The sequence below is a fragment of the Mus caroli genome, chromosome 8, assembly GCF_900094665.2.
Source record: "Mus caroli chromosome 8, CAROLI_EIJ_v1.1, whole genome shotgun sequence".
NCBI classification, from domain to species: Eukaryota; Metazoa; Chordata; class Mammalia; order Rodentia; family Muridae; genus Mus; species Mus caroli.
This window is the reverse complement of record NC_034577.1, coordinates 95641797-95653096: the sequence shown is the minus strand read 5'-3', so window position 1 is coordinate 95653096 and position 11300 is coordinate 95641797. Positions and strand designations below refer to the sequence as shown.

The 11300-nt window shown below is 39.5% G+C and overlaps 1 protein-coding gene across 7 annotated transcripts in view; it reads left to right on the top strand.

Moving 5' to 3' along the window:
* Positions 1–11018, top strand: part of Terb1 (telomere repeat binding bouquet formation protein 1) — a 50537-nt gene extending 39519 nt beyond the window's left edge. For 6 of the 7 annotated variants that reach the window (XM_029480329.1, XM_029480330.1, XM_029480328.1 and 3 more), the window contains 3 exons: positions 5187–5336; positions 6060–6125; positions 9972–10389. In XM_029480329.1, the coding sequence (XP_029336189.1) occupies positions 5187–5336; positions 6060–6125; positions 9972–10195 (440 nt within the window). In that variant the 3' untranslated portion in view covers positions 10196–10389. Of the gene's footprint in view, positions 1–5186; positions 5337–6059; positions 6126–9971; positions 10390–10661 lie in introns of those variants that run through there. The other variant, XM_021170431.2, reaches the window with a different exon arrangement.
* The last annotated feature ends 282 nt before the right edge of the window (positions 11019–11300 follow it).

Below are 11300 nucleotides of genomic sequence, written 5' to 3'. Positions count from 1 at the left end.
CCTGCTCTTTTATAGAACCAAGACTACCAGCCCAGAGATGGTCCCACCCACAAGGGGCCTTTCCCCCTTGATCACTAATTGAGAAACTGCCTTACAGTTGTATCTCATGGAGGCATTTCCTCAACTGAAGCTCCTTTCTCTGTGATAACTCCAGCTGTGTCAAGTTGATACAAAACTAGCCAGTACAGTCTATCTTGTTGATTTTCTCAGACAACCAGCTCTTGGTTTTGTTCTCTTTGTTGCTAATTGATTGGTTTCAGCCCTGAGTTTCCTGTTGTCTACTCCTGGACGTGTTTGATTCTTTTTCCTCACCCCTAGGGCCTTCAGATGTACTTCTAATTCATTAGTGTGAGAACTCTCCAGTTTCTTTCTGAGGGCACTTAGTGCTATGAACTTTACTCTTAGCACTGCCTTTATTGTGTCCCATAAGGTTGGGTACATTGTGCCCTCATTTTCATTGAATTCTAGAAAGTCTTTAATTTTTTTCTTTATTTCTTCCCTGACCCAGTGATCACTGATTAGAGTGTTGTTCAGTTTCCATGAGTATACAGGCTTTCTGTTGTTTCTGTTGTTGAAGTTCAGCTTTAATCCATGGTGATCTGATAAGATGCATGGGGTTATTTTAATCTTCTTATATCTGTTGAGGCTTGTTTTTGTGACCAATTATATGGTCAGTTTTGGAGAAGTTTCCATGAGATGCTGAAAAGAAGGCATATTCATTTGTTTGGGGGTGAAATGTTCTATAGATGTCTATTAGGTCCATTTGAATCATAACCTCTTTAGTTTCATTATTTCTCTATTTAGTTGCTGTCTCAATGACCTGTTGATTGGGTTGTTAAAGTCTCCCACTATTAATGTGTAGGGTTTGATGTGTGACTTCAGCTTTAGTAGTGCTTCTTTTACAAATATGGGTCCCCTTGCATTTGGGGGAGATGTTCAGAACTGAGCTATCTTCTTCCTGGATTTTTCCTTTGATGTGTATGAAATGTCCTTCCCCAACTCTCTTGATTACTTTCAGTTGAAAATCTACTTTATTAGATATAAATTAGCCGCTACTCTAGCTTGTTTCTTAGGTCTATTTTCTTGGAAAACCTTTTTCCAGCTCTTTATTCTGAGATAATGTCTGAGATGTGTGTCTTGTATAATCAGAATAATGGATTCTGGTTATGCATCCATTCTGTTAGCTTGTGTGTCTTTACTGGAGAATTGAGTCCATTGATGTTGAGAGATATTAATGATCAATGATCGTTACTTCTTGTTATTGTGATGTTGGTGGTAGTAGTGTGTGGTACACCATACTTCTAACTCAAGGTAGATCACAGTTTCAACACTGAAGCATTACATTGTACCACATTCATCATATTAATGACACTTGATCAAATTTTTGGTTTTGTTTTTGAAAGATACTGCCTAGGCTGGGTCTGGGAATTTATGGACTTAAGAGATCCTCCTGGCTTAGCTCCACCTCCCAAGAAGCCAGGACTATTGGTGTATATAATATTGTGCCTTGCCTGATAACATGTTCTTTTGTTGTTGTTTTGTTGTGTTGTGTTGTGTTGTGTTTGGAGATATAGTTTCTCTGTGTAGCACTGGCTGTCCTAAACTCTTTCTGTAGACCAGGCTAGCCTTGAACTCAAAGATCTGTCTGCCTCTGCCTCCTGAGTGTTGAGATTAAAACCGCCCAGATCTGATGATATATTCCTTTTTGTTTATTTGTTTGCCTGTTTGCTTTCAAGACAGGGTTTCTCTGTGTAGCCCTGGCTGTCCTGGAACTCACTCTGTAGATCAGGCGGGCCTTGAACTCAGAAATCCACCTGCCTCTGCCTCCCAAGAGCTAGGATTAAAGGCATGCGCCACCACTGCCCATCCTGATAATATATTCTTATGAAGCTAGGTTTTAGAAATTTTTGTGATTTAAAAAGTAAGAACCACATAAAATATCAATGTGGAAAAGGAAATGAGTGTGATAGTATCTAGCTTTATTACAAAATTAAGAAGTTGTGCTGTCTCAGGTGCTGTTCTATTTGCTGTGAAGAAACACCAGGACCAAGGTAACTATTATGAAAGAAAGGATTTAATTGAGGACTTGTCCATGATCATCATGGCAGGAAGCATGGCAGTCTGCAAGCATGGTGCTGAAGCAATAGCTGAAAACTTTACATCCTTATCCATGGGAAGCAGGCAGAGAGAAAGAGTCAGACATACAGAGACAGACAAAGAGAGACAAAAACAAAAGACTGTGCCTGGCTTGACCTTTTGAAACCACAAATCCCACTGCCAGTGATATACCTCCTCCAGCAGGAGCACTTCCTGATCCTTCCCAAACAGCTCTACTAACTGAAAACCAGGCATTCAAACATATGAACCTATGAACAAAAAAACAACAACAACAACAAAAAGCAAAAAACTAAAAAACAAAAACAAAAAATTTGAGGTATGGGGAACTTTGAGCACTGTGGTGATTTGAATAAGATTAGCCCCTGTAGGCTCATATATTTGTCTGCTTAAAGAGAAGCATTAAGAAGTGTGGCTTTGTTGGAGTAGATGCAGCCTTGTTGGAGGAAGTATGTCATTGGGAGTGGGCTTTGGGATTTCAAATGCTTGACCCAGGGTGTCTCCTTCCCTCCCTCTGCTCTCTTCCTGCTTGTCTTAGGGTTTCTATTGCTGTGAAGAGACACCATGAACACAGCAACTCTTATAAAGGAAGACATTTAATTGGGGCTGGCTTACAGTTTCAGAGGCTTAGTGCATTATTTTCATAGTGGGAAACATGAGGGCAGGCATGGTGCTAGAGAAGGAACTGACAGTTCTACGTCTTGATCAGCAGTCAGCAGATGAAGACTGTGTGTCACACTGGGCATAGCTTAATCATAGGAGACCTGAAAGGCCACCCCCATAGTAACACACTTCTACAACAAGGCTATACCTACTCCAACAAAGCCACACCTCCTAATAGTGTCACTTCCTATGGACCAAGCATTCAAACACATGAATCTGTGGGCACCATTCCTATTCAAACTACCACACTGCTGCCTGCTAATCCAAATGTAGGACTCTTGACTCCTTCTCCAGCACCATGTCTGCCTGCGTGCTGCCATGCTTCCTGCCATGACAATAATGGACTAAACCTTTGACCCCATAAACCAGCCCCAATTAAATGTTTTCCTCTATAAGAGTTGCTGTGGTCATGGTGCCTCTTCACAGCAATAGAAACTCTTACCAAGACAGGCACTGTATTTAGATTATAGTAAGTATTTTCTTAGGTGATAATTTTATATATTTAAAAGGCAGAGTCCTTATGTTAGCAATGTATGATATTTTAATGCAACTTCCATTGACCTCATGGCTATATTAGAATGGGAGAGATGTCAATAAAATTTGGCTTTCTGTGATTTAATAATTATGAAACTGGGTAAAGTATGCACAGATGTTTGTTGTACTCTGGCCTTACTTTTAGGTGTTTAAAATGTTCCATAATAATGTCTAAAGCAAACAGAAAAAGAATGATTGAGCGTAAAGGTCATGTCTGTATTACCTTTTTGATGCTGTGAGAAAACAGCACCAAGGCAACTTACAGAAGGAAGGTTCCAGAGCATGAGCTAAGAGCCCACACCTTGATCCACAGGAAGGCAGCAGAGAGAATGTACTGGAGATGGCACCAGTCTTTACATTCTCAAAGCCCACTTCCAGTGACACACTTCCTGAACATTCTCAAAGAACACTGCCAGCTAGGGACCAAGTATCCAAACGCCGAGTCTGTGGAGGACCTTTCAGTTAAGCCACACAACTTCTTTTTTTTTTTTTTTTTTTTTATTTTTTTTTTTTTTATAAGTACACTGTAGCTGTCTTCAGACACTCTAATCCTGGAATTCACTCTGTAGACCAGGCTGGCCTCGAACTCAGAACCTCCCAGGTACTGGGATTAAAGGCGTGCGTCACCAATGCCCAGCACAGTGAAGTGTTTTGTGTGCTAACAATATAGCTTTTTTAAAAAAGTAAAACAGCCGGGTGTGGTGGCGCATGCCTTTAATCCCAGCACTCGTGAGGCAGAGGCAGGCAGATTTCTGAGTTCGAGGCCAGCCTGATCTACAGAGTGAGTTCCAGGACAGCCAGGGCTACACAGAGAAATCCTGTCTCAAAAAACCAAAAAAAAAAAAAACCCAAAAAGAACCACCACTTCATTGTTGGGGGGAGGATAGTGCGTCACTAACAAAATATTTCCCAAGCTGGACTGATGACGGAAATCATCTTTCCCTGATAATTTTGAAAGGCTCCTGTTGGTTCCCAGGAAAGACGTCCTGGTCTTGACATAGGTGGCCACTATGGTGCANGAGACAGGGTTTCTCTGTAAATCCTTGGCTGTCCTGGAGCTCACTTTGTAGACCAGGCTGGCCTCGAACTCAGAAATCCGCCTGCCTCTGCCTCCCCAGTGCTGGGATTAAAGGCATGCACCACCACGCCAGGCCACACAACTTCTTTAGGTACCTTCCCCTAATGGCTCAAAACCAAGCCAGTATAAGTGCTTCGCTTCTTGTTTCTTTCTCCTTTCTGTTTATGGGAGACAGAGTCTTATATAGTCCAGGCTGGCCTCCAGTTCACTATATAAGCCAGGATAGCCAAGAACATCCTTAATGCTGGGATTACAATGTGTGCACGATTTTATGCTGTGCTAGGGCTTTAATCCAGGGTTTTATGCACATTAGGCAAATATTCTACCAACTGAGAGAATCCTTAATTAGCTCTTTCCTTTTTCTTTTTCAGTCCTGCGAGTTGAACTCGGGCCTTAGCACACGCTGGATGAGCACTGTGCACTGACTTGGAGTAGCCCTTTATTTTTTTTTTTTATTTTTTTTTTTTTTGAGATAGGTTTCAGAAAACTGCCTAAGCTAACCTTAAACTTGCAAACGTCCTGCCTTCCTGCCTGGCCTTCTAAGTCCTCAGGGTTGTGTGCATGTGACACCACAGTGGGTTGGATGCTTCTTTTCTGTGTGGCCATAACTGTTCACACCTCTGCCTCTGCCCCAACACTTCATAATATTTTCTTTACTCTCTGGGATGGGTTGGGTTTCTTGAAATACTTATAAATTCCTGACTTAGTTCAGTATCATATCTGATTATCTGATTTCACAGCTATTAGTATATACTTTTGTAACATCTGTACATTAACTTAATTTGTTTTCTTTTAGGTTGCATAGTAGTAAGAAAACTCCTCAACAGCCGAAATTTTAGCAAGCTTTTGCACTCTTGTGCATACCAGTGTGTTCACCATAAAGTCATTATGGAAGCCGAAGACAAATATAAAAATGAACTAAGGAAAACATTTATCTGTGCAAAAAGTAATTCATTCAGCAACTTTAACTGTAATTATGGCTATACATTCTGAACTATCATCCAAAATATTAAGTTTGTTGACTAGGGTATAAAGTAATGTTAAAAGGAAAAATCTATAAATAACCAGTAAAAAGGATGTTCTAAAGTATATTTGGCTCTGTAGTTGCTTAAAAATTCTTCCTAAACTTAGCATGGTAGCACACACCTATAGTCTCAGTCTTTGGGTGTGGTGGCTCGTGTCTTTGTATCTCAGTACTCAGGAGGCCAACGCAGGCAGGCCAGCCTGGTTTGCATAGCTAGCTCTTGGACAGCTAGGGCTTTATTGAGAAGCCCAGTCTTGAAAAACAAAAAACCAACCAACCAAACAAACAAACAAACAGAGAGATGGGGCTAGGGAGGTGGCTCGGCAGTTTAAAACACATGCTGCTCTTGCAGAGGACCCAGGTTCAGTTCCAGCACCTACATGGTGGCTCACAACTATCTCTAATTTCAGTTCCAGGGAATCCAACTGTTCCAGGGAAGCCCTCCAGGTTTCTAAAGCCATCGGGCACAAATGTTTATATACAGGCCAAAAAGTCATATACATTAAGAAATATAATATATAAAATTATTTATAGTTCACTAAGGATTCCTACTAGAAGAGAGTAATAAGTACCAACTAGCAGAATTGATATGTAACTACTTAAATTACTGTGTTAAGTATACTAAATGTTTTCTATATTTTTCAGAAATTTTGCTGACTCCCTGTAGAAGAAGACAACTTTGTAAAGAATCTACTGCCTCTGAAGAACTAAGTAAGTATATTTAATTTTTAAATAAGCTTAAAATTTACATATTCCTAAACAGAAGAGAGCAGCTGAATTAACTACTTAAAATGATAACCCTTGGCTTTCATGAGATTATAGCTACTGAAAAGAGACACTGTCTTCCTCCCTTCATGGTGTTTGTTCACTTGCTGCCTGCCACCTTGGGGCAGGAGCTCTAGGAAACTGATCTATCTTTTTTCCTCCCTTTCCCTCCCTCCCTCCCTTCCTCTCTCCCTCTTTTCCTCCCACCCTCCTTCCCTTTCTCCCTCTTTCCTTTATTTTTGAGCTACATGTGTAAGCAGTGTCTATGGAGGCCAAAAGAGGACATTAGATCCCCTGGAACTGGAGTTGTAGACCGTTATAAGCTGCTGTGTGTGTGCTGGGTTTGAACCCTAACCCTCTGGTGCTTTTAACAGCTGATCTTTCTCTCCAGTCCTGACAGTTATCAAATATCTTCTATATGTAAGTTGTTTTATAGCCTTTTATTTCCTTTAATTATGTTAATCAGCTGGTAAGGCACAGTACTTTGATTCAAATGCAAGACATCTAGAAACGCTTGTTAGAGCCTCTGGTTCAAGTTTCAAGCAAGTTATTCTATATACAAGTACTTCAGAGAGACATTACAGAAGGCTCCTTTCTATTGATATAACTATAGTATTTTAAGTGCTAAAAATTGAAGAGTCCAATGGAATAAATCTTAATTTCCTGTTTGAAAATAAAAATCTTAATAAGTTAGTTTTTAGAAATGTTGTTTGTTTTTGTTTTTTGAGACAGGTTTCTCTCTGTGTAGCCATGGCTGTTCTGGAACTAACTCTGTAGACTAGGCTGACCTCAAACTCACAGAGATCTGCCTGTCTCTGCCTCCTGAGTGCTGGGATTAAAGGCCTTTGCCACTGCTACCTGGAAGCTTATAGAAATGTTAAGGAGCGGGGCTGTGAGGCAGCTGGTGATGCACTGTACAAGCATGAGCACCTGATTTGCATCTCTAGCACCCACATAAATTGGACATGCTGGCACACACGTCTGCCATCCCAGTGCTGGGAGGGTAGAGACAGGCACATCCCCAAATCTAGCAGGCCATGCAGTCCTGCCAGTGGGTGAATTCCAGGTTTAGCAAGAGAACCAATCTGTCAGAAGGAGCTAGGGAGGTGATAAGTAATAATAGGAAGAAACCCAACATTGACCTCTATTTTCCATGCATATTAATTGATTGATTGGCTGATTGAGTGATTGATTATATAATCTTAATTTAACCATATGGTTAATTTTCTGGGTTTTCACTATTCCAATTTATCAGAGATTTCATGAGTATTATTGTATTCTTCTAGTCCTAGTAAGCTAATACCTTCAGACTAAGAATACGGCAATGGGGTCTGTTACTTGTTATTGTCATCTGGAAATTAGTAATATTAGTGGAACTGTTCTGTTGTTTACTACAGACTTTTAGACTTGGTATATCTTGCAAGCATTTTTATCTTACTTAATATTTATTTGATTATTTCACTGCCGAACCTTGAAAACTACTTATAATTTACTTTACACATCTTGAGTCTTTTTCTACATGAAGAGCTCATCATGGAGTTGGAGAAGTAGCTCAGCAGATGAGAGTGCTTACTGCTCTTGCACAGGACCTAGGTTTCCCAGCACACACGTGAGATAGCTCATGACCACCTGCAACTCAAGTTCCAGGGAATCTGATGCCCTCAGCCTCTGAAGGCACCTGTGCTCATGTGATGCAGATAAACTTGTATAGGCTCACACATATACATATACACATACACATACGTATGCATGCTCAAATATATATACAAATAAGTCTTTTTAAAACATTATTCATGTAGAACCAGGTGTGGTGATGTGTTCCCATAATCCCAACTCCCAAGGAGGCAAAGGCATAATGACTGCTGAAGTTCAGGATCAGCATGGTCTACATGGCAAGTTCTGGGCTAGCCAGGGCACATAGTAAGATCCTGTTTCAAAAGAAAAAACGTAAAATGGACAAAAAATTATTTATGTAAGTTAAAATTAAGTACAGTGCCACTTTTTAAAATGTTGCATACTTCAGTCTCCCAAGTTCTTGGCTAACAGGTATGGAACACTATTTCTGGCATCAAACACATATTTTTCCAAGTAACATTTCCAATATTATTTCTGTAGTATCTATTACACAATGGGATTTTGTCCCATACAGTGTGTCACACTTAGAAATGTTGTTCTTAGCTAGGCATGGTGGTGCATGCCTTACACCTCAGCACTTGGGAGACAAATCTCTGTGAGTTCAAGGTCAGCCTGGTCTACAAAGTGAGTTTCAGGACAGCCAAGGCTATTATACAAAGAAACTTAGTATTGAAAAACCAAAAGAGAAAGAAAATTGTTCTTGGCAAAGACCTGACATCAAATTCATAGATTTTTTCCCCCAGTAATGTGTCTTCAAAGCAAATATATAACAACTAAAAGTCAGTCTATAATTAAGTTACATTGAAAATAATCAGTGAGCCTCATGAAAATGGGCATAATTATGGTTATGCACTAATTATACAGAATGATCCTAAATCCTATTAAATAGCATTCAGCTTAAATACCAAATACTAATTTTAATAGGTTAGACTTAGTTAACTAAAAATAAGCAATTGATATTTGGCCTGCTCTGTTAGAATTTACAAGAGTGTTTTGAGAAAGTATGCATTTCCCTCTTAATATCTTTTAAATCGAGCCCTCTTGCTCATTTTCTTCTGCAACACCAAGACTAAGAATAGCGCTGAGGCTGGGAGGTGTGACTCATGCCTCTAATCCCAGCACTAGGGAAGCTAAGGCAGAGGACACACAAGCTTGAGGCAAGTGTGAGTGATACAGGAAGACTTTCTAAATGCATAATGATAATAAAATAATAATAATAATAATAAATATTTTAAAATTACACTCAAAAGGCCATGGAGTGAAGTCTTCTTCAAAGCTGCCCAGTCCTCTACAGTAGAATTTGTAAGTCAGGGAGATGGCAGCCTTAGTGAAAATGGGGGGCCTTATGACATGTTTCAGGCCTCCACATTCTAAAAGTTATAACCTACCCAGTTCTTATTTCAAGAAGATCAAGTCATTTATCAGATGAAGCTTCAAAGAAACTTGGGTAGCCACAGTTTTCCAGCATTTTCCAAAATAAGTAGTTTTGAGATCGTTTTATCAACAATAACCTCTCTTAATAAACATTGGTGGTTGCACACTGCCTTTGAGATACTCTTCTGAGCTTAGGGAATGCAGTGGTAACTCAACTACTCAGAAGCCCCTCCCTCTGTGGAGTTTGTATTTTACATCCTGACTACTAAATAAGAACACTGACTTCTCAGCTTCTGCCGGGAAGGTATTCTCTTTTGTTTTAAACATTCTCACTCACTTTATCAGGGTGGACAGATAGCCAGCAGTGTTGCCTTGTAATGGTGAAGTTTTATACCATTCCTTCTGCATCCATCCTTCTACAGTAAGGCGCAGCCTCAAGCAGAAATGCAAGAGCACTTCTCTCTGGCATCTGCCTACAGTGCATACAAGTTAGTAATGAACTACAGACCTGGGGGAGACCTATTTCCTGGGCCTGGAGAGATAGACCAGCAGTAGAAGCACTTGCAGCTAAGCCTAGTTACCTGTGTTTGATCTCAGAGCCCATATCAAACTGAAGGAAACACTGATTCCACAGGTTGTTTCAACCTCAGCATGCAAGCCTATGACAGGAGTGTGTCCATATCTATCGAATATACACAGTGATAATAAAACTGCTTCCTAGTAATAATCATCAGAAGATAATTGAAATAACTGGTTACCAATTGTGTATTCTTTCTATTATAGAAATTGTTCATCAAAAACCAGATAGTAAAAAACTTCCAGGTTTGGAGGCACAGGCCTTAAATACCAACATTCCAGAGGCTATGGAAAGAAGATCACCAGTTCCAGGCCAGAGTGGACTACATAGTGAGTTTGAGGCAACCCCAGGCTACATAGGAAAAGCCCATCTCAAAAAAAGAAAAAGAAAGAAAAAAGAAAACCTACAAACTTCTTTTAGCATGATGTGACCTGTTTTGTTTTTACATTTTGTTAAGCTAAGAAGCCTTACAGATAGTATGCATGAACGTCAAAAAACTCTTATTCTTAAAAACAACGAAAACTGGTATTCAAAATAACAAATGTTGGTATTCTTCTCTGTGAAGTTATGGAGCCTTTGGGAAGACCGTATCTGTGAGATCCATAAGCCGTTTGCTAACCGTTCTCATTAAATTCTAGTGTTTATAAACTGACTTTCTGATTGATATGTGTGGGTATTATTTCAGTGGACTAAGTTATAATATTAAAGCAGTCACAGTGGTATCACCTAACAATAGTCTTTGAAGCTGAAGTAAATTTCTATTTGATAAAGTGTCCCTGGCATCAAATTGTCTCATTCTGTGGTTTATATCCCTAGAACACGTTATACACCTATTTGAGTTGTAAGATTTCTTATTTCAGCAAGTATTAATATATTCTATAATTCATTCATTACAGAAAAAAGAAGAATTCGTAGAAACTTTACCAAAGAAGAAGTAAATTATCTTTTCCATGGAGTTAAAACAATGGGAAATCATTGGAATTCAATTTTGTGGTCTTTCCCCTTTCAGAAAGGACGAAGGGCTGTAGACCTTGCTCACAAATACCACAGGCTGATCAAAGACCCCAGCTGTGCAGCCCTGTGACTGAAGGAGAATCAGTCCTTTGTTTGGACTCTTAAAATAGAATTTCTTAGGAGATAAAATATGTTAAAAATTCTCCTTAACTCTTGTGAGACGGGGAATGGTGAAACAGAAATAGTTTAAGTTAAATGATTTTTGTGATATAAACTCTTCAAAATGATACAATAATTTATAAAGCAAGTGCATTTTCAGTGTGGAAATTAGAATCCCTCCGTGAGGTCAAATGTAATGTGCCTTTACTTTTCCTTATGGTCAAAGACCAGCCTTTAAACATCACTTAGCATTGTATTGCCACAAATACTGTGTGAGACACTGCGTTCCAGTATTTTTGTCTAGTGCCAAAGTCCACCTTAGAACTGAAAAGTTTCTCAAGCTGTTCAGCTAAGGCTCACACCCAACAAATAAACGGATGGCATTTTGTTAATTGAGATGATTCCTCCTCTTTTATTTAATG